The 21,590-nt window shown below is 25.0% G+C and overlaps 7 protein-coding genes across 9 annotated transcripts in view; 3 read left to right on the top strand and 4 right to left on the bottom strand.

Moving 5' to 3' along the window:
• Window positions 1-231: 231 nt before the first annotated feature.
• On the bottom strand, window positions 232-1,973 carry Rtca (RNA 3'-terminal phosphate cyclase). The gene is made up of 7 exons (XM_017899110.1): window positions 1,920-1,973; window positions 1,620-1,737; window positions 1,228-1,552; window positions 984-1,125; window positions 754-893; window positions 525-678; window positions 232-447 (listed from the first exon to the last, which is right to left on the bottom strand). The coding sequence occupies exons 1-7, from the start codon at window positions 1,956-1,958 to the stop codon at window positions 232-234; spliced, it is 1,134 nt and encodes a 377-aa protein (XP_017754599.1). The 5' UTR covers window positions 1,959-1,973.
• Window positions 1,974-5,891: 3,918 nt separating this feature from the next.
• On the bottom strand, window positions 5,892-10,858 carry CycG (cyclin G). 3 transcript variants are annotated; one of them, XM_017899135.1, is made up of 7 exons: window positions 10,746-10,858; window positions 7,546-7,793; window positions 7,035-7,451; window positions 6,699-6,953; window positions 6,407-6,615; window positions 6,160-6,230; window positions 5,892-6,069 (listed from the first exon to the last, which is right to left on the bottom strand). In XM_017899135.1, exons 2-6 carry the CDS (start codon window positions 7,663-7,665, stop codon window positions 6,185-6,187), a joined length of 1,047 nt encoding a protein of 348 aa, XP_017754624.1. In that variant the 5' UTR covers window positions 7,666-7,793; window positions 10,746-10,858; the 3' UTR covers window positions 5,892-6,069; window positions 6,160-6,184. The 3 variants fall into 3 exon arrangements, with proteins under 3 accessions (XP_017754624.1, XP_017754625.1, XP_017754626.1); XM_017899136.1 differs by lacking the exon at window positions 10,746-10,858 and adding an exon at window positions 9,847-9,916; XM_017899137.1 differs by lacking the exon at window positions 10,746-10,858 and having other exon boundaries at window positions 5,892-6,081; window positions 7,546-7,665.
• A 778-nt stretch (window positions 10,859-11,636) lies between these two features.
• LOC108546865 (putative glutathione-specific gamma-glutamylcyclotransferase 2) lies at window positions 11,637-12,854 on the bottom strand. Its single transcript, XM_017899146.1, has 2 exons — window positions 12,702-12,854; window positions 11,637-12,271 (listed from the first exon to the last, which is right to left on the bottom strand). Exons 1-2 carry the CDS (start codon window positions 12,834-12,836, stop codon window positions 11,732-11,734), a joined length of 675 nt encoding a protein of 224 aa, XP_017754635.1. The 5' UTR covers window positions 12,837-12,854; the 3' UTR covers window positions 11,637-11,731.
• Window positions 12,855-13,381: 527 nt separating this feature from the next.
• On the top strand, window positions 13,382-17,795 carry LOC108546837 (WD repeat-containing protein 6). The gene is made up of 13 exons (XM_017899109.1): window positions 13,382-13,457; window positions 13,612-13,789; window positions 13,880-14,053; window positions 14,116-14,260; window positions 14,332-14,556; window positions 14,629-15,043; window positions 15,117-15,263; window positions 15,346-15,764; window positions 15,865-16,047; window positions 16,119-16,630; window positions 16,792-17,234; window positions 17,440-17,602; window positions 17,741-17,795. Exons 1-13 carry the CDS (start codon window positions 13,391-13,393, stop codon window positions 17,793-17,795), a joined length of 3,126 nt encoding a protein of 1,041 aa, XP_017754598.1. The 5' UTR covers window positions 13,382-13,390.
• A 179-nt stretch (window positions 17,796-17,974) lies between these two features.
• LOC108546856 (trafficking protein particle complex subunit 31) lies at window positions 17,975-18,799 on the top strand. Its single transcript, XM_017899134.1, has 3 exons — window positions 17,975-18,251; window positions 18,319-18,628; window positions 18,701-18,799. The coding sequence occupies exons 1-3, from the start codon at window positions 18,085-18,087 to the stop codon at window positions 18,797-18,799; spliced, it is 576 nt and encodes a 191-aa protein (XP_017754623.1). The 5' UTR covers window positions 17,975-18,084.
• A 242-nt stretch (window positions 18,800-19,041) lies between these two features.
• ND-B15 (NADH dehydrogenase (ubiquinone) B15 subunit) lies at window positions 19,042-20,027 on the bottom strand. The gene is made up of 3 exons (XM_017899169.1): window positions 19,801-20,027; window positions 19,331-19,474; window positions 19,042-19,259 (listed from the first exon to the last, which is right to left on the bottom strand). The coding sequence occupies exons 1-3, from the start codon at window positions 19,936-19,938 to the stop codon at window positions 19,191-19,193; spliced, it is 351 nt and encodes a 116-aa protein (XP_017754658.1). The 5' UTR covers window positions 19,939-20,027; the 3' UTR covers window positions 19,042-19,190.
• Window positions 20,028-20,491: 464 nt separating this feature from the next.
• The window catches only part of CtsL1 (cathepsin L), a 5,703-nt gene continuing 4,604 nt past the window's right edge, over window positions 20,492-21,590 (top strand). Inside the window, exons 1-2 of the mRNA XM_017899168.1 lie at window positions 20,492-20,611; window positions 21,336-21,503. The gene's annotated coding sequence lies outside the window, so the exon portion shown is untranslated. The remainder of the gene's footprint in view (window positions 20,612-21,335; window positions 21,504-21,590) is intronic.

Genomic DNA, 21,590 nt, shown 5'->3' with positions numbered 1-21,590 from the left:
TTGTAAATTGTTCATTTATTGGTTTGATAAATATATAATACATGTAATGATTACAAAATTATAAAATAGATTTAATCAAAGAAAAAAGAGCAGTTATTGTATAAATTTCAGTATATTATTTATTCTTCAGAAAATAAATAAAGTAAAAATGAGAAAACACAACAGACATATACATCAATGCATTTTACATTGAAATAATACTTACTGCAATATAAAATATAAATTTGTTATTTACCTCGCATCCATATTTTCATACCCATTGCCTTCACATTCCAAACTATACAGAATATCGCTACCATTTTTGTTTTCACTGAACTTAAAATGAACATTAAATTGATTTAAAATCATATCTGTTATTTCTATAGCTGTTTTAGTATGAGAAGTAAGATTCTTATTTCCAAGATTAATTTTAGAAGTACCTTTGGCTAGAGCCATCAAAATAATTAACTGAAATATTTAAAATGTTATAATATTATATTATGAAATTAAAAAATAATTTATAAATACATCATGAAAATATATACCTGATCTTGAGCATGTGCATCAACACAAGACCCTGCTAAAATTGTGTCCAAAATTTCGTTAGCTGCCTGTATACCCGCTGGTACTTCTTTCTGTCTTTCAGAACCTAATCCTGATCCACCAAGAATACATCCACTAGTCGTAGTGCACACTAGACTGATATCATTTATATTTTGTTTGAATTATAAATATAATGTAGAAAATTAAGCTTTTTGCAATATTTAAACTTACTTAATTCCAAATCCATTACCAATAGCTTGAGATTCATCTTCTTTGTATTCCTCAATATTTATAGACGGCAATGGTATATTATGTTTATTTAAACCCTTTATTAAAACTGATTTTGCATCATTTGCCATTTTGTATGCTTCCTTCAAAATAAGGTACATTAATTTATTATTTTAAGAAAATTTAATATCTAATATTACAATCCCAACATAAAAAGCATGTATAATACATACTCTAATATGGACAGCACCTGCAACATATGCCCAACCTAATATTTCACGTGGAATCCCTGGTTCAGTTAAAGTAATAGCTTTCAAAATATGTACAGGTTTTATGGACAAAAGTATCGATCCACCACCCTTAGGATAGTAACCCCTTTATAGATTATTAAAAGATTAATATTTTCTAAAGAATACCTATAATCTATAACAAAACATTAATGGCAATATAGTCATGTCTGTATATATTAATATGTACCTTTTTCGAACTTCAAAATTAAAATCTGCTCCAAACTTATTTAACAATGGTCTCAATACCTCTGTCAGATATTCTATATGTGGCCCCATAGGAACATTTGTGCCACCTTTGAGAATCAATGTAACAGGTTCTCTTTGAGGAAAGAAAAGAGCACAAGGTAAAGCCACTTGGCCTAATAAACAAATACAACCAGCAGTTCTTGTATCTGCATGAAATGTTTGTATTTTGTTTGCATTTAGCTGACCAGGTTTGAATTCTAAATTTGTTGATCCTATATGTGCTCCATAAATTTCTGCATTACACATATCCTGTAATAGTTTTATTCCTGTAAAAACATTGAATTAAAGATATATTTAGCAATAGCTATAAATTGTCTTTCAACAAAAATGTACCTGTTAAATGTTGTGCAGCCAATCCAGGTTTAGGACGACCTGCTCGTATATTATTAATTTTAACTGGAATTTTATATAATGCACTTAGGCAAAGTGCTATTCTTAATACTTGACCACCCTAAACATGAATATAATATTTTTTTTAAATTCTATTTCGAAATATTAAAAATAACATTTCGACAATAAAAATAATTTTTATATATTCTTTTATATATATTTTTATAGATCCTAATATATATTTTAATTGTTTAACCCTATATAATGTATAAAATGGACAGGGTATTAGAATTAAATACATACGCCTTCACCTAAGCCTCCATCAATTTGTATCGAAGACATGGTACGAGCAATGCAACTGAATATGTCAAACTTACGTATCAAAAACGGGATATAGACACTCATATAACCTATATTGTAATATATGATTAGTTGCTCGCATAAAACGTCAGATGGCGCTGCAGCGAAAAAATGCAAAATTTAATATAAGTACAATTTTCCCAACTAACAAAATATTACTTTTGTATAATGTTAAACTGCATAACAATAACGAGCTGTCAAAGTACAAACGACAATACATTAATTTATTATGAAAATTTTTATGTTATGCAACTGAGAAAGACATTATTTTTAATATTATATGTTATAAAACCCGTATTTAAAAACGTAAACAGTATTTTATAGTTAAATTGTCATATTTTATAAAATTAATACGACGACCCACATGATCTAAGAAAACCTTCTGCAAATTGTATATACGTATAATCGCAAAATTATAGATATTTATAAAAGACACAATACCATAACTATTAATAAACCAATTTGTATTAGTTAATCTTTTTACCCATATACAGAAATGATTGACATGTTCACATACAATTATACTTTATGCATGGCAAATAGATATAACTTTAAAAGCTGTAGCCATGTAAAAATGACGTCTTACTTAGTTGGTTCTAAAAATGCATAAGTTGAATGTTAACCCTCTGTGAACGAGACTATTTTTCGTATAGCAATTCGTTTGAATGAAATATTTTAAAGCAAGCCATTAAAAAACGATATGACATGAAAGATTATATTGTAGAAACTATAAATCATATTTTATATTAACATTTTTTTTTCGTTATACAGAAGGGTGTTTTCGAATATAATTTGATATCAACCATAATATTACCGACAATTTGATAACACTTGTTCGCAAAAGTAAATGAAACTGAAATTGTTTGTCTAAAATATCTTACACAAATCGTATATAAATTTCATTTTACTTGTAAATTCTACATTCAAAATTATATGTATATAAACAAATATACTACTCACGTGTATATACTTATATATAATTACTGTCATTGAATTATAAGAATGCGCAATGTCACATAAAATCTAAAATTATTTCTTCAAAATTATAATTATTTAATATCATAGAATAATAATTATAGAGATCAATAACCTTATATGTGTTATATAATAGATTGAAATAATTTTAGTTACATGTATTACCAATGAAAAAGTTAAAAAATAAGATAAACTAAAAGAAACAAATGAAAAATCAATTTCATAATCTTCGATGTTTAAAGTAGTACGTTATACAAATCATTTTAATAAAAATAAAGTACGAATATGGATTTTCTTGTATCCTCTTAATTACATAACTAGAAAAAAATGCCATTTTTTAAATTTAAATACACATAGAATTATGATATGATACGTACAATATTTTATTCCAAATTTTTTTAACCCTTTCGCTCCGACAGGTGTATATGTACGCCCTCGAAGAATGACCATTCATATACGAAGAGTGTATATATACGCTCTGGAAAAGCGGGCGCTCGGGTACGAAGAGCGTACATATACGTTCATACCATGTATACTTTAATTTTATACTTTACATTAAAAAAAAAAAAAAAAAAAAAAAAAAAAATCAAGTTCGAAAATATTTTGTCTGCGGTAAACACGGAAAAAGACGTGAGTCGAGGTACTAATGTTCACATTGTGATGTTGGCTTATGTGTGGTTCCATGCTTTGAACTTTATCATACCAAAGTTGTTTATTAATATTGTGTTCGGCTTTAAATACTTTAGTAATTTCGTTATATTGTATTAAAAAATGTTATATGAACATTATAATATAATATTTAAAAAAATAAATTATGATTGTAAATTTTTATATTTTAGAAAGTAAAATGATATTATTAAATATAATAAATATCATTGTAAAATTTAGAGAACAAGAAACAACTTCTAATTACTTCGTAGCATTCCGTACCTCAGTGTCAACTACTCGGTAATGCGCTCCGTTCACAGCTATCACATTTTGTCACAAGCACTCCGTAGCGAAAGGGTTAAGATAAACTTAAAATAAAAATACTTATTTCCTATAATGTAAGAAATTTGTTGCTCTCATTTTACAGTAGAATATAATTAATAAAATTATCATAATAAACTTGTTTCTATGTTATTATTACAATCTTCAGAAAGAGATGAAAGTATTCAAACAAATTTACAATATTGTTTATCTTGTACCATGCTTTTTAATACAATTATATTTCACGACTAAGTGGTCCATAGAACATTTCGTAAAGTTCCTTTCTTAAATGTTTATCATCTTTAAAGTTAAATATAATTTATTTTATACAAAGAATTATACACTTTATAAAAAATAATTGCATGAAAACTTATTGTATCATAAATTCATTTTCAATAAGAATTTAAGGTAACAAAATCAATATTTTCTATCACGTATACATATTATCATTTTATATATATAGCATTAGATAATTTAAAATATCTTTTCCTTTAATGATTTCTAGTCAAGAAATATTTTAATAAAATTAAAATCAAAATTTCGAGAGTGTGAATATGACTTATGACTAGCATAAAGTGGATAAAAATATACATTCAGTTAAAAGTAACATCGTGAACAACATTGTTTAACACTATAAGTAACACATGTAAATGTAACTTAAGACAAGGTGATTTATAAACAATAAGAACATAATGCTTTTGTCTTTTGTAATTAATCTTTTTTGTCTTAGTATTTTACAGTTGAATCAAATACTATTTAGTATAAATTAATTATATTTCATTTAAAGTATTTTTATGTCATATTAATTTCTCTTTTTCCTTTTGTTTTTCATTTTAATGTCATAAAATTTAAATGAATAAATAATGAACTCTTTGTTTTTAACAAAGAATGAGATTTTTAAATGCTCAGTACTATTTTTCTGATTTTTAGTAATTTGCCACATTTAAAACCTACATTAGTAAAAAATCCTATCACAAATCGTGGCTTTAAGATACTATTCTTATTCTTAGTTTTTAATACTATGTACCTTAAATTAATTTTACACATAATTATACTTTCACAGCTAATGCTTTTTCTGTTAATGTTTAAAAATGTTTTCTTATAGCTTTCAAAATTATTACTAACCTTTTGTGCTCTTAATTGTATTTAATCATAACATACATACATTGTATTCGTGAAATACTGCCTACATTGAAGGCAACTGTTGTTCTTTGAGATTCTTGTAGTTATTAATTATTCATAAAAAGCAAATAAAACTTCTAAGTAACAATTATTAAAGTTAAAATAAAAATTGAAATGATATTCATTGAAAAAATACATGATAAAATGTTAAAAACACAATTTGAGTACAAAAGGTTGAATCATTTAATATAAATGCGTAGTTACATACTTTTTCTTAACGAAGATATTATAAAATCATTCAATAAAAATCTACCATATTTACATCCATTCATACATTTCTTAAACAATACATAAATACAATCCGACGACAAAATATCAAGTCGTAATTTAAATTTTGCACAATTTTCAGCATAAAAATTTATGAAACATTTTGATCATCCTAAATAATTTTATTCATTTTTCATAATTTATTTTCTTTAAATAATTTGTTAATTGTATACTCACGTATAATTAATTTCTTTGTGTTTTTAACACGTTTTATAAACGTACGCATATATTTATAATAATATTCTATCCATAACTTACAAATTACAATGGACATTGTATCACATTAATTTTACTACCATACGATTTGTTCATTCGATTCCTATTCACTTCTTTTCTTTTTCTTATTCGTGTATTTTATATAGTAATAACTGATAAATTTGAGAACGAAATTTCTCGTCCATTTTATAAAATGTATGGTATGATTAAAATATATATATATATACGTTTCAATACATTTTATATACGCAAAACCAAATTTTCGTACTATTTTAGGTACTGTACTGAAATATTTTTCCTGTTTTTGTGTTTTAATACATGACGTAAAAGGGAGGTATTTCGAATTTCGCTATTCGACATAAACACATTGATATTTGTACTTTCTATTCAACTTCTAATAAAATTCATTTTTAATTTCAAACCGAAGTCTAACTTTTTCTCTTGCTTGGTACGTTGAATAAATATTGAACTTTTGACCCAGCACCTTAAAAATAATCTATCATTAATTATATTTTACAATATATTTTTTGTTTGCTGATATTTGTAACTATAATCGTAGTTACAAGTAACTCACTTTAAGGCCTTGATGATACTGCTACTTAACGTCTCTTATTTCCATGACGTCGGCCGAACTTACGATTCTTTCTGTAAATAAAAAAATTAATTTTTACTATTATATATTAAAAATTCTAAAAGTTCAAATGGTCAAAAAACTTAGTATTTATATTAAATTTAATACTCAATACTAAATTCAATTTTAATAGCTTAATATTTAAGTATATTACTATATTATACAGACACATAAACGGGGAAAAATATACCTAATTTTACTCGGCGAAGGAACCGGAGCATGTTCGGCAATAACAGGTAATACAGAAGTAAACCTGTCAGTAGGACGTAAAAGGCGTGCTGTACGAGAAGATAATCTCCATATCAGTCTTTGTCTGTGAGGGGTTTGCTCTTGAGCATTATATTTGCTCAATATAGCACCCACAGCTTCGTGTGTAGAAAAAAAACTTGCATCTGAAATCTACAAATCAATTTTTAATTTATCTATTGTGTTTATTAATTTATTTAAAAATTTTAAGAATTATCTAACTATTATATTATTACCTTACATATTTTCTGGAGTTCTATAGAAAAGTCCATAAGTCTAAACATTTGATGCCTTGATGTTACAGATGTATTGATAGTAGAGGAACTAGGAATAGCAGTTGTAGATATGGGAATATCTGTACTAGTATCTAATCGATTCACTGCACCATCTAAATACGTGCAAAGTAAAACAAGTGCCACTTCTGATGGCTTCAAACTTGCACAATTACCATCACATATAACCATCTCTAACCTAAGAAGAAGCTCAGATTCCTAACATAAAAATATACAACAAATTGATATGATTAGATTTATACAACAATGTCTTCTCTTTAGAATAATAAAGATTATTACCGTAACAATATCAGTATACATGTCTCCTAGCCCTAATTGTGATGCAATTGCAAGAAACATTGCATTAAATAACCGAAGAAAAGTCAAAGATGTAACAGGTTGAGTACCAGGTGCCCATTCTAACTTATTCCGTATGACTTCTGACATACGTTTTAGATCACCAGCAGTGCATTTGCACTGAGAAATTGAGACTAAGTGATCAGCATCCAGTGACTGTGCTAACTGGACAGCAGCTATGTGAAAAGCAGATACACTGATACAAGCCATATGTTTTGGCCTTGCTTTCATTTTTGTTAAAAATCGATCCATTAAATTGATGGCAACAAAAAATACATCCGATGGTAGATCATACCATACTTTCAAACACCTTAAAACATGGGCTGATCCATCACGAGCTCCAATTGTTATTTCATCATTCTGAAAGCAAAAAATACATCATTTTGAAAACAAATACTTATGATTTAGCACAAAATTATTCTAATTTAATATTTTATATAACTTATATACATACTTGTGATATACTAGGTAACTGAAGGTTAGGTTGATATTTTACTTCAAGAACCAGAGCTTCTTGCAATTGTTCAAGTAACGAGTGGATTGCATCCGGTACAGGCAAGCCCGATGTGTCCATTCCTGCAATGTGTGACTGACAGCTTACTACCACTACAATGAAAGGGTAAAGCAATGCAAAATATGTGTAGTGTAGCTGATGATATGAATGTCACACAACAAGAATGGCGCAGCTGGCTAGCCTTGTATCTATAAGAAAAAAAATAACACTGAATACAAAATAATTGTTTAAAGTAATTTTGACTTAACTTATTTATTATTGACTTTTATATTATATATTATGTTTTATGATAAAACATGTTATTTAAGTTGGAACAAAATATACATAACATATATAATATACATAACATATATAATATACATAACATATAATAATTGAAAAACTGTTTAAATTGTTTAACTATTTTAATAAATTACAGAGAAGAAATAAACATTTAAATATTCACCTCTAGTAGATTATAAAGTATATTTATATATTTTATAATTGTTGATTAATATTATTAAAGATATTAAAACTTAGACACATTATTGAAAATAAAATTTTTCAATTTGTAAAAAATTATAATATAAAACACTTTTAACGTTGGGTAGTTCGTTGCTATCGTTTAACGCGTGTATACTGCATCTACGCGCCGTCAACTCAATTACTTGAAAGTTTCAAAGAATGTACTAGAAAAGTATCTAACTCGAAATAACTTCGATCGTCTTCGATCTCGTATCTTCTTCTTTTATATAATTATTTTTTGAGAACACATTGACTTCTATTGTAACATTTATTATGACATTTATTTTAAAACTACCTCAATTACAAACTGTTTAAATAAATTATATACATGATACATTCGAAATACGTTTTTTTTTTTATCTTTAATACCAGAAGAATTATCGCTAAAAAAATTTTGAAATTATTATATGTAACAAAAACAATGTTCAAAGTATGGTTTCTGATCTAATCTATCGCCTAAAGAATATTAAATATCAAAAATATACGACTACTTAATATTTTCATATTTTATGCAGCCAGATTTTATTGCAATTACAATAACCAATTCAATAATTGTCGTACATTATAGGAATATCTAAAAAATTTAATATATAAGAAATAACATCCTATTTCATAAATAGCATTATTGAAGTTATATAGGAAAAAACAATTCGCGTACCAATATTATAGTAACATATACGAGCAAAATCAAGTACTAAAAAAATATAATAGCCGAAATATAAAAAGTCCGAAATAAAAAAAGAAGTTAATAAATTTTATAAAACAAAACGAAATAATTTGCAATGACGATAATAAAAAATATATTTACTTTATATTTACACAATAAAAAAACAAAAAGATACGAAATATTATAACAAAAAAATGATTGGAGTAAAAAATAATGTAAAATAACGGACTAGACTGAAAGCACTTTCGAGAATATTTTCATACAGAATAGCAAAAAAATATGCACAATATACATTTTGGTACTATTTAAATTCCATTACTGTTATATTCGATCAAAACAAAAAAATGATCGTATAGAAAAGTATTGACCGGCTGATGCAACGAACTGTCAAAATTAAAAGAACGTGGATGCGGTCGAAGTATTTCCGACTTTCGACACTGTATACCAAATGAAAACAATTCTAATTTAAAATATATAAATGTGCAAATAAATCTTTTTCAATAAGATGTAAGTAAAATTACCTAATTGATGTTAAAAATTCAATAAAAATTTATATTATAAAATATGTTCAACAAAATATTTAAATAAAATACATTAGTTTAAAAGAATGCAAATGAAACGTAAAATCACAATTTATTCTACTTATACGTTTATTAATTTTTTATATTATTCCGTATATGAAAATTTATAATATGTTTACAAACATAAATTTGATTGAAAACTATACATTATTACATCAGTAGTAAAAGTAATACAAGTAATAACAGTAATAAAAAATATTCCAAATAAACCATAAAAAAATATTTTAACTAATTTAGTTGAGTGTTTTAAAAATATCTTTTACTATAATTGCTTGTCCGAAATATATTATAGATAAAAAAAAGGAAGAAAAAAGAAATGACCACATAAAGAAAATTGTTTATCTAAAAATAATACAAATGAATCTTTTCAAATTATGAAAAATTAATAAATAAGTAACACAAATACTGCTTATGTGTTGATCGATTCATTATTAGGAATAGAGTATTAATTATACAGTTTCGTACATAATAGCAAATTAATGTACATACCATTTATATAAAATAATCTGCTATTATGAAATCACAGAACCATTAAAAAACTATATATATTGTTTTTTTCTTTACGTAAGAGCAATGAGCTCCCACAAGGAGCAAAACCTACACTCTACACAAGCGTATACTCGAAAGATACTGTAATTCGCATCTGCTTTGTGAATCGTCACGGGTGAACAATAGCCGAATTATTCCGAATACGCACGACTTTGAACGAAGTTAAACGTGAAATAGTACCAAGTAACGTACAAAATTTTTGTTGACAAATGTAATATTAAAATATCTCTTAGTAACTTATGTACAAAAGAATAATACATTTATTCAATAAAGTATTAAGTAGAAATCAATAAATTATTTAAACAAAAATATTTAGGTATACAATATGTAAATAATGAAGAATAATATCTTTAAGAACTCAAACTTTATAATAACAAACAAATATGCTGTTAAATGTTATTTTATAAAGTACATTTTGTATCTTTCTTATCTGTATAACCATACTTATAATATGTAAATTTACTTTTGCCATATTTGATGAATTTCTAATTAAAATATAATATTTAATTAATTCTCCAGTTACTTCTATCTAGTTTGTTATTAATAGTAAATAAATATTATGTATTTAGTCATCAAAATATAACGCAGAAATGGATAAAAACAATACTTCTCATTTATTCTAATGGTAAATCTCATAAAGTTCTAATTAATGTCATCAAGAAATATCATTTTAATTTATTTATATTGTATTGTACAAAAGACATATCATGAATTATCAAATAGTTCAAAATATATTAGGTGTAGTGTTCTCGTTACCACCATTTTGTTTTAGTTAGAGATTTAAACGTATTTTGTAAATATTTTTTGAAAAATAATGATATTTTAAAATAAAAACTTACCCGGATGCGTCCGAAACGCTTTCACGTCGATAGATCACCCAATCTTGGCTTTTTTTTATCGTATTTGTCGATATAGATAGGAAACAGATTCACGAACGAACTATTCTGTTTGACAGTTGTTCTAACAATAAGAAATGGCTGCGCTATACACATTCAGCTGATCATTACGCGTCACTGCACGCCCATGCGTAATAAGAAATAGTCCCTCCATAACCACAAATCATTTGGCAGAAAATTTGAAATATATCGTTAGATTAATTCATCATCCTTGTTACGGTTATTTCAAAAACAATTTTCATTAATCTAACGTTAAGTGCAATATTATTTTATATCTTTAAATTAATATTGCAAATAGTCTTGACATTAATAGACAAATTATATTTTCAGTTTTATTATAATTTAAAAAATTTTTAATTACTTATGTTTTGATAAAACATAAATTATATTCTAATACATAAAGTATTTCTATCAAATGTCATTGATATAATCATTTTCTATTTTAGTATTATAATTAGCAACCATAAGATAAATAGTAGTCATTATTGTACTATATGGATATGAAATGGTATATATGTATATTTATAAAGAAAAAAACAGGAATAATTTTTAAATATAAATTAATAACTTTTATTAGAATAGCTTTTTTACATACATTTATACTTACATACAAATTGGTAAATACTTAAATAAGAATACTATGTATCATAACATATAATATCATGAAGCAATATTAAATCTATGTATAGTGATACATACATAGGACTACTAAAAATAAGAATATTCCTTTCACTATTAACAATTATATAGGATAGTTTTACTTATATTATGTCAATAGTCATCATATTTAATACTGTAAAAAGCTTTTCTTTATTTTCTCTAGTTGCACAGATAATACAAGCAATTTGCTTATTTTCCAGAGTTTTAAATACAAACTTTTGATTACATTATTAAACTCTGAAATTTACTGATTAAAAAGACAAATTTCTTTATCCATTTTCATTAATGCATAAATTTTTATCCAAGTTTATTTTTACATTTTTTTCTTGTTCCAATGTCTTCACAATTGCCTCTAGTGTATATAAATGTTCATCATTTATACCTGGTGCTATCACTCGCATTGCAGAAGCCAGGTTATACAAATACTCCGTGTTAGCTCCACTAGGGCCATGAGACACTAATATCTGTTTTGCTATTGTGTATATATCTTCTATACCTGCAAAATTTGGATTACCTTCTCCACCTATGTAAATTGTAATATAAAATGGTGTGTTTTCTGAAACTGATGATAATAAGTTTTCATTCTCATAATTATTTTGAGAAATATTATTTGCTAAGGAATATGATTTAGTATTTTTAATTGAGTAAGATGGATAAAAGAGAACACTTTTTCTTTCATAACCTCCTTTTTCCCTGTAATCCAAGTGTTTGACAACTGTATCTATGTACTGAGGTGATAGTTTATAAGCAACACCCCATACTTCATCATTAGAATTATCAGAATTAAGCAATGTAACAACACGACCAGGCTACAAGAAAACATCATTGTTTGTATACTCAAATACAATTTACTATGTATTACATAAAAGCTAACATAATATGAATCATTAATAAAAAATTAAAAATTGATACGTAATAAAAAAAATTAATATTTTATATTTACTGTAATATATAAATATAAGGACTATTTTATATATACAAATAAATTTTCACCAATAAAAAAATAATAATAATAAACAATTTTGTTACAAATTAATTATGTAAAAATATTTTATATAGTTCAAAAAATCAAATCTGTAAAAAACTCACAATAAATATTCTATTAAACATTCAAAAAATATTAAATTAAGATGTTTTAAAAAAAATTTTAAACGAGTATAGTTTAATCGTAAATAATACAAAATATTTAAAATAGAAAATATTTAAAGAATTATAATACTAAAATAATGAAATACGTACTTCACTAGGTATTCCTCTATGATCTGTACTTTTCTGATAAAACCTTCTAACGTATCCTTTGATGTAACCAACGAGAACTTCTTCGTATGGAAAGTCTGCTTTCCATATCAATGAACCATAACCAAACACCCACATTATCACTTTTCTTGTCAAGTATTAATTGTTTTATTGATTATCTGAATTTTTTATTTAATGTTATATTTCTAGTTGTAGAAAAATATATAAATTTCAAATAAGACAATTTTTCTTGTTTTCCTAAAACATATTTGATACTGAATCTACATTGTACTATCAAACAACATATAGATTGTTCACTAATAGTTTTAAAGAAATTAGGTGATAAGAATCAAGAAATACTTTACATTAAAATTTTGAATAGCGATCTATTAAATATAATTATTTTCAATGAATTTACAGTTTTTTATATGCCACAAATTTTTTAATATTTCATATTTAACTTTTGTTTAGAATAATTTTGAATTACATTATGAAATTATGGTTAGAATATATACTTAAATGAAACTACATCAGATAACCATATGGATATTTAAATAGTACAACTTTCTCACGTGGAAAATGAATCTTTATATTAATTAAAATATGCAAGCTTTAATGTTAAATGGTTATTGAATGATTTAATTTTAGTATATAATTATTACAAATATTTAGTACCAAAATTAATATCTAAAATGTTCTCAAAACTTCTATGCACCGATGTACTTGCTGTTCGATGCATTGATAATTTAATTTTTATAGGTTAGTGTAATATAATGTTTTTTGTAATAATAGATAAAAATCATACTAAAATTTTTATTTTTAATTCTTTTTTTGAACAATAATACTTATACAAAGCGACAATATTTCTTAACTTTTATATTTTTAATTTTAAGTTGTATTATCATTTTTATAGCTATGGGATGTACATTATACATTTTTAATGTTGATACTTATAAGTTTGAAAGGAAAATAAATTGTCTTTATCCATATAATATACATGGAATTATTGAAGGCCCCGATAATAAATTAACTGTGTTTGGTGCTCATTTTTTTTGTACATATAACATTTATCACAAACAGGGAACACTGATGTATGTTGAGTAATACATGTATAATATTTGTTTAACTAAGCATTATATATTTTATTCATTTATATATTTATAATATGGTATTTATTCTAGTATTAAAGAAGATTGCAATAAAAATGTACTTAATGATTGGATAATAGCTGCAAAATGGTTAACATTTGAAAAATGTAACTATTTATGTGTTCTTTTAGCACATAACAATATTTGTATTTATAATGTGCTTGGTAAATATTACCAAAGTACATGGTGTGAAGAAAGATGCATTCTGTATCCTTATATTCACATATTTAAATAAAATTCTTTAATGTCAAACTTAACTTAATTATTAGATATGGTGGTTCTATATTAAATAACAACAATAAAAACCTAATTATTTTTAGTGGAACAGTATATCAAGAAATATTAATATGGGAAGTAAATTATATGTATCATGCTGAAACTGCATCAGTTTTACATCGTTTACAAGGACATAATGTTCGTAATACATTAATTTAAAGAAATATCTTTTTTAATTTGTTGAAATTTATAAATATATTAAATTCCAGGGTGTAATATTTTCAGTCATATATGATCCGGCTACACAACTTATTTGTTCTACTTCAGATGATAGAACTGTCAGATTATGGAAAGTAAGTAATGGAAAAAACAACGATGGTAATCTCATAAATTGGAAAGAAGTCAATATAAAATTAATGCGAACAATGTTTGGTCATACAGCAAGGGTGTGGAAATCTATTATTAGGAATAAAGTTTTAATAACAATAGGCGAGGTAACTATTATTATGCACATATAACAAGTAATGTATAATGAAGATAATCCATTTTTATATTTATAATTTAAGGATTCTCTTATATGCAATTGGTCATTGGATGGTAAATTACTTAAAAAAGTTTGTGCTCATCATGGTGCTGCTATATGGAGTATTGATATATCAGATGATAACAAAAGTATCTTCACTGGTGGTGCTGATGGTGCAGTTCATGCATGGCCTTTTGTAAATAATTATATTCAAGAAACTGTAGTAATGCCTAAAATATGTGCATACGCTTCACCAAAATATGTTTCTTACTTGAGTAGTGGCAACTATATAATTTTTAATGAAGATGGTACTTTACTTATGTTTGACAGATGTCATAATAATCAGCAAGAGACACTATACTTACAAAAATATAGCACATATTGTGTTATGGAAGTTTCTTTATGTCATTCCTATATTTGTTTTGCTTCAAGAGATGGATATATAACAATATACAAAGGTAAAATAACTTCAAATATTGGAAAAATTATATTAATTATTAAAAATATTATGTATAATGATTTCAGAAACAGAAGTTGCAGCTAATATAAAACTAGATCAAATTTTAGAAGAAAAGATAATGGAATCACAAATACTTTCTGTACAGTGGTTAGAAAATAATAAATTAGTAATTTGTGGGATAAATGGGGTATTAAAAATATTTAATTTTACTGTGACAGGTATAAACAAATATACAATAGCCTTTTTATGTAGAACATTTTTCTATTTCTCTGTAATTTTTATTAGTTTTATTTCATATAGGATCAATTATTTTACAATCAGTATGTATCTTACCATATAGTCGCGAACGTTGGTTAACAGCTGCTGTACTATATGAAGGCTTGTTAGTATGTGGTGATAGAGCTGGAAATATGTATGTTTTTGAGTATGAAAAATTTATTCCATGTAATGAAAAAAGTGTTTCTGGAATGGATCTGATGAAACAGAAACCTATTCAAACATTTGTCAAAGTTCATGGAAAAATTGGTATTCAAAATTTTATAATTTTAAATTCAAAATTAATATCAGCTGGTCGTGATAGAATGTTAAAGTTTTATGAATTAAGTAAACATGAAAACACTAAATTATTGAACACATTACATCAACAGAAAATGCCAATGGATTGGATTAGTGGCCATTTAAAATTGTCTGAGGATATTCTTGTATTAGGTTTTAAAGAGGTATATATATATATATATATATGTGTGTTTAAACGGATTTTATACATACATGTACATATTTTTTTAAGCATTTTTGACTTTTTCTTCTTATTATTCATAGGTAGAATTTACAATATACAGTATGTTTCATCATCGAATTTTGATGAGAGTTCCTTGTGGTGGTGGTCATAGGTCATGGGATTGTATGTTACTGAATGAATTTATTACATTTCTGTATATTCGCAATAAGCAAGTATACATATCTGATTTTCCACTGTATTCTTTCACATCACCTATTTTATTAGTGAGTAAATTTTTCATATTTTATATACTTTCATAGAAATTAAATATGTATCATATTCTCTCAAATTTCAGAATGGTTTTCACACAAAAGAAATATACTGTATCAATCCAATATTAAAAGTTGATCAGTATAATGCCTTTATATCTGGAAGTGAAGATGGTACTATTCGTATTAGTTATATTTCAAATATATTGATGAAAAACAATTACACTTTTCAAACATTAAGTATATTTAATGGTCACATTTCCAGTGTAAGATTTCTAACTTGTTTAAATTTACAATCTGATACTTTATATAATAAATATCTAATTTTTTCGGGGGGTGGAAGAGCACAAATAAAAGTTTGGGAAATTGATATTAAAATTAGTAAAACATTTTTACAAAGTACAGATATTTCTTGCCATGACATTACATCTCATATGTTGTATGGATTTGATCGTCACCGTAAAAAACAATGGCAAAAATGTAATTCTTTTTATAATATACAACCAGAAACTCGATATATGGACGTAAAGATATATCGTTGCAATACTAATTTAAACTATGTAGTGCTTTTTGTTGCTTGTGCAGATGGATTTGTAAGGTATATGTTACATATAATGTTCATAAATTTATAATATAATATATATCCGGTATACTTTAATAATGAATATGGATATGAATAATATTAAATATTATTTGTATAAATATAATTTTAATTAAGATATTTGTTCATCTTGATATTTATTTAAGTATTACTTGCAGAATATTTTTATATGATATTAATATAAAAAGTGTTTCATTAAAAGCACATGCAAAGTGCGTTGATCGCTGTATAACAAAAATAACTGTTTTAACATATGATGAGAAGATAATTGTATTAATTATGTCAACTGATGGAATTGCTCGATTCATCGATTTTACTGATACTGTTTCAATAATTATAAAATTTCCACAAACCAAAGAAGAAGGATCCCAAAATTGTAAAAGCATATCCATCGCAAAGTTTAACTTACATCAATCTGGAATTAATTCATATGATATAAAAATAATAGGAAAAGATGAATATTTGTTAGCAACTGGTGGTGATGATAATTTATTTAACCTTGTTCATTTTAAAATTCAGTTATTAAGCAAGGAGAAAGAATTATACATCTCATTATTATCAAAATGGAATACTTCAACTGCACATGTTGCTCAAATCACAGGTATGTTTATAATTTCTATTTTGAGACATATGTACCTTTAAATAATGCTTAAGTTTATTTATAACTCTTATATTTATATTCTTTAAATTACGATTTATTGAAAAAGAAAATATTAATAAAACAAGAATCTAAACATTTTATTAAAGAAAAGTAATAAGAGAAACATTTTACCAAGAATTTAGTTAATTTGAAAAAGTTTTTTCAGGAATAATATTTCACGAAAAGAATACAATTTTCAGTGTTGGCATGGATCAGCAAGTAATTATGTATCGTTATGATTGTAACAACAACTTATCTGTAAGAATATTGAAAAGAATCTATACGTTTGTGACAGATGTAAAAGGCTTAACATCATGGTATAATTCAAAGTATGTTTATTGCTTATATAGTATTTTATATTTTACACTTAAAAGAAAAGATTGAAAGCAAACTTGTATTCTAGATACTATTATGTTTTAGTAAATTAATCTTCATTTAGTTTTGATATTAAAATTTAATTTTTTTAGGGATGAATCATTTATATGTGTATATGGTAAAGGATTTGAGATATTGGTAACTTAATGACATACATATATATATATATATATATATGTGTGTGTATGTGTGTGTGTATATATAAGAGATTATGGTAAGAGGTAACATTGTTTCCTAAAAATTTAATAATAAAGAAATATGATTTATATTTTATTGGTTTCACAATTATTGCATTAACATGTAATTCTGTTTGCTATCACCAGATGGCGAATTCGGAAATAAACGTTAGTGTTGCGATTAATTCAGTTATCTAATTGAACTGTTTGATTCTTGCAAAAAGTAAAACGCTATTTTAAATACTAATTACTACATAGAGATGACAAGTATCACAATATCAGCAATTCGAACACGAACTAGTATTCTTGACAAATCATTAAGTAAAGGAAAGGGAGAGGTTAGCTTGAGTTGTTTCGCACTTTTGTTTTCAGAACTCGTGCAGTATTGTCAAAATCGAGTTTACACCGTACCAGAATTACAAAATAAGTATGTAATTAATTAAAATCATAAAAATATTGCTATACAAAACAAGATTTTCCTATTTATTGGTTAGATTGGCAGAAATAGGTACAGAAGTTGGTCATAGAATAACAGATCTACTCGTTGTACGAGAAAAAGGTGGAAAACGTGAAATAAAATTATTAAATATTTTATTATTTATTAAAAGTACAGTATGGAAATCATTGTTTGGTCGTGAAGCTGATAAATTAGAACATGCAAATGACGATGAACGTACTTATTATATTATTGAAAAAGAAGCACTAGTAAATAAATTTATATCAGTTCCAAAAGATAAAGGAAGTTTAAACTGTGCATCTTTCATTGCTGGAATAGTTGAAGCTATTCTATGTGATTGTGGTTTTGTGAGTCTTCATTTTTATTAATATTAATTTCTGAAAACTGAGATTAAATAATAAATAAATGTTTATCTATAGCCAGCGAAAGTAACTGCACATTGGCATAAAGGAACAACATATATGGTTAAATTTGATGATGCAGTTGTTGCTCGTGATAAACAGCTTGAAGATCGGTAATTAAAAGTATAAGAAGTAAGATAAGAATATTAAAATGAAACACTATATTAAAATATGATTCAAGGATGAAAGTTTTTTAAATAAAAATGTAAGAAATGAAGTCTTTGATTTTTTGCCAACTTAGGGTATTTTTAAAACACTATAATGATTTCCTTATTTTATAACATTATTTTCTTCATCAATTAAAGTCATAAGGAAAAATTAAATTCAACAGAGTATACAATGAAGTACATATAGTTTTCTTATTGCCTCATCATGTTTATTTGTGAAATAATTGTCTGTACTAAATATATATTATAGTACATAAAGCACTACTTACATTAGCATACAGAATAATTACTTAAATTTACAAATTCATTATTTATAAATATACTACATGAGAAAGTAATTTTTATGCGAATTTATATCGTCTTTCACTATATTTTTTTTTACCACTACGTATAATCCGGTCTCTATATTGCTGTAAAATACAGAACAATGTACTCTCATTATACATATTTAACAAACACTACAATTTATTTATTAATTTACCTTAATTTTGCGAATAATAGTTCCAGCTGTAGAAATGAATGTAACAAATCCTGCAGCAACTATTAAGTGAGGTACAAATCTTAATTTCACATGATACTCATGTTGCATTCTTGTGTGAGAAAACAGCATAAGTGCATTATCTACCTATTATAATTAAATAATAATATTAGCTATATTATATATCTATTATGTATATCACAATGTAATAAACTTAATAAAATAAGAGTCTATATATTTTTGTACAAGCTATTATATGAATGAAATATGAATGAATGACTTCTTATATAATTTTATTTTTTATATAAAATTATAATAACATATCACGATTAAACTTTGTAATAATTATTTAAAGTGATCTATTAATAAATATTTAAAATATTACTATTTAAAACAATCTATTGTTTTTAACAAATTAATATTAATAATTATCGAAATACTATAAGTAAGGTTAAAAAATGATCGATACATACAGGAATTGTTTGCTTTGTTGGATGTAATATTTCTTTTAAATACTCAGTACGTAATTGTTTTCTTCTTGCATATCTCCATTCTAATACTTCCCGTTCTTTCCGTGATAGATCGTAAAATTCTACTGTCTTCTTATTCATTCTTTTAGGATAAAATTCGAACACTTAAGAACAATATGGCTTGACCGCATACATATATATAAGTAGGTAGTCACTGTTATAGGGTATAAGGTATAACTACGCTAGTGACATAAGATAAATAGAAATTCTGTTATTGAAATAACTAACAATGAATTTTACTTATTTTGTGTCACAAAGCTGTCCAAACATGTTTATTTGTTAAAATGCTTTTTATCTTTGATTTGTACTATTTTGATAAAGTTTTGTTAATTATTTCAAAATTTTGTAATTTCCAATTGATGATATTACATGTTTATAATTTAACGCATACAATTTAAAATTAGAATTAAAATGAGAATTAAAGTAAATTTAGTTTCTAGCTTTTGATCTAAACAAATAAATTGAAAACCATAAAAATCGAAACATTATTAAAAATGTATATTTAATTTTTAAAAGAATGATTTATAAAAATAAATAAAGAAATGAATAGAGTTGGTATATTATAAATGTAAAAGATTAAGACGCAATTTAAAGAACACGTAAGCATTGCTTGCGATAAAATGCATCATTCACGTATGCATGTATATTTGAAATATGGGTTGCTAAATACTTATCAAAATCACATGACAACTACTACATGTAATGGATGATCGCATTCAAATCAATCTATACAAAACATCGAGAATAAGTGCACGTGAGTAGATAAATGTTATACGATATTAGACGTTGCAGTGTTTCCCAATGAACTAAAATTTTATTAAAATTAAATATTATTCATTTTAATTATTAAACAATATATGTTATTATAGATATTTTTTAATATTGCTACTATTTCAAATTTTTAGTATTAAAAAATATTTGTTTGATACTGCAAACAGTATAAGAAATTAATTAATGCGCGCGCATACACACACACACACACACACACATATCTAACTCAATTACTATATTTTATATAAATAACTGAAGTATAAATATTTCTAATATGATGATACTTTTACAAAACTTGAGAATACTGTATATAAGTAGCAATATAGAAATATGATAAAATTTATACTCTTAATATATACTAAATTTAATATTAATTAGTGTTAAAAATGATTTCTATACTTAAAAAGTGATGTAGGTAATAAAATGTTTAAAAGTAAAAATGATACATGAAAAATAAAACATAGATATATTTTGAAAATGGACATCATTATCATAGTACCATAAAGTTGCATTTTTTTCTGAGACAGTTATTTTATATTTTATTATTTTTTATATTATATTTTATATCATGTTATTATTATTTTTTATGTTATAATTATATTTTATCATCAATTATTTAAACTTTGATCTTTATTACTCATATACATACATTACGTACATTTAATAATATTCTTATTTTTCTAATGAATCATTTAATATCGTGATAGGAAGTTGGGAGACGCTGTCTCAGAACACAAATTAACAATGATTCATGAGAAGGAGGGGAAACCATAGAATGTTCAGAAAAGAGTGTGCCTTATATTAGTCGGAAGTAACAGAAAATACGTTGTCGGTATTAATTTGTTTGTCACACAGTAACCAAATAATTATACTTGGTAAGATATTTGACAATTCGTTTATATCTTTAATAACAATTAAATTGTAATTATACGTAAATATATATATATATATATATGTCTTTA

Source organism: Eufriesea mexicana, unplaced genomic scaffold (assembly GCF_001483705.2).
Source record: "Eufriesea mexicana isolate 0111107269 unplaced genomic scaffold, ASM148370v2 scaffold793, whole genome shotgun sequence".
NCBI classification, from domain to species: domain Eukaryota; kingdom Metazoa; phylum Arthropoda; class Insecta; order Hymenoptera; family Apidae; genus Eufriesea; species Eufriesea mexicana.
Note: the sequence above shows the minus strand (reverse complement) of the source record. Positions and strands in the feature narration are given on the sequence as shown.

Excerpts from the sequence above, each read along its gene's own strand:
- LOC108546865 (XM_017899146.1), bottom strand. The coding sequence starts at position 12,836 with ATGTGGGTGTTTGGTTATGGTTCATTGATATGGAAAGCAGACTTTCCA. Across the intron at positions 12,272-12,701 it reads ATAGAGGAATACCTAGTGAA|CCTGGTCGTGTTGTTACATT; the intron begins GTACGTATTTCA and ends GTTTTCTTGTAG.
- Rtca (XM_017899110.1), bottom strand. The coding sequence starts at position 1,958 with ATGTCTTCGATACAAATTGATGGAGGCTTAGGTGAAGGC. Across the intron at positions 1,738-1,919 it reads ATGGAGGCTTAGGTGAAGGC|GGTGGTCAAGTATTAAGAAT; the intron begins GTATGTATTTAA and ends ATTCATGTTTAG. Across the intron at positions 1,126-1,227 it reads AATTTTGAAGTTCGAAAAAG|GGGTTACTATCCTAAGGGTG; the intron begins GTACATATTAAT and ends TAATCTATAAAG.
- LOC108546837 (XM_017899109.1), top strand. The coding sequence starts at position 13,391 with ATGTTCTCAAAACTTCTATGCACCGATGTACTTGCTGTTCGATGCATT. Across the intron at positions 15,264-15,345 it reads ATTTAATTTTACTGTGACAG|GATCAATTATTTTACAATCA; the intron begins GTATAAACAAAT and ends TATTTCATATAG. Across the intron at positions 16,631-16,791 it reads TGTGCAGATGGATTTGTAAG|AATATTTTTATATGATATTA; the intron begins GTATATGTTACA and ends TATTACTTGCAG.
- ND-B15 (XM_017899169.1), bottom strand. The coding sequence starts at position 19,938 with ATGAATAAGAAGACAGTAGAATTTTACGATCTATCACGGAAAGAACGG. Across the intron at positions 19,475-19,800 it reads CAACAAAGCAAACAATTCCT|GTAGATAATGCACTTATGCT; the intron begins GTATGTATCGAT and ends TAATTATAATAG. Across the intron at positions 19,260-19,330 it reads CTATTATTCGCAAAATTAAG|CAATATAGAGACCGGATTAT; the intron begins GTAAATTAATAA and ends TGTATTTTACAG.
- LOC108546856 (XM_017899134.1), top strand. The coding sequence starts at position 18,085 with ATGACAAGTATCACAATATCAGCAATTCGAACACGAACTAGTATTCTT. Across the intron at positions 18,252-18,318 it reads GTACCAGAATTACAAAATAA|ATTGGCAGAAATAGGTACAG; the intron begins GTATGTAATTAA and ends TTTATTGGTTAG. Across the intron at positions 18,629-18,700 it reads TTCTATGTGATTGTGGTTTT|CCAGCGAAAGTAACTGCACA; the intron begins GTGAGTCTTCAT and ends GTTTATCTATAG.
- CycG (XM_017899135.1), bottom strand. The coding sequence starts at position 7,665 with ATGGACACATCGGGCTTGCCTGTACCGGATGCAATCCACTCGTTACTT. Across the intron at positions 7,452-7,545 it reads AGTTACCTAGTATATCACAA|AATGATGAAATAACAATTGG; the intron begins GTATGTATATAA and ends TTTTGCTTTCAG. Across the intron at positions 6,231-6,406 it reads CCTTCGCCGAGTAAAATTAG|AAAGAATCGTAAGTTCGGCC; the intron begins GTATATTTTTCC and ends TTTTATTTACAG.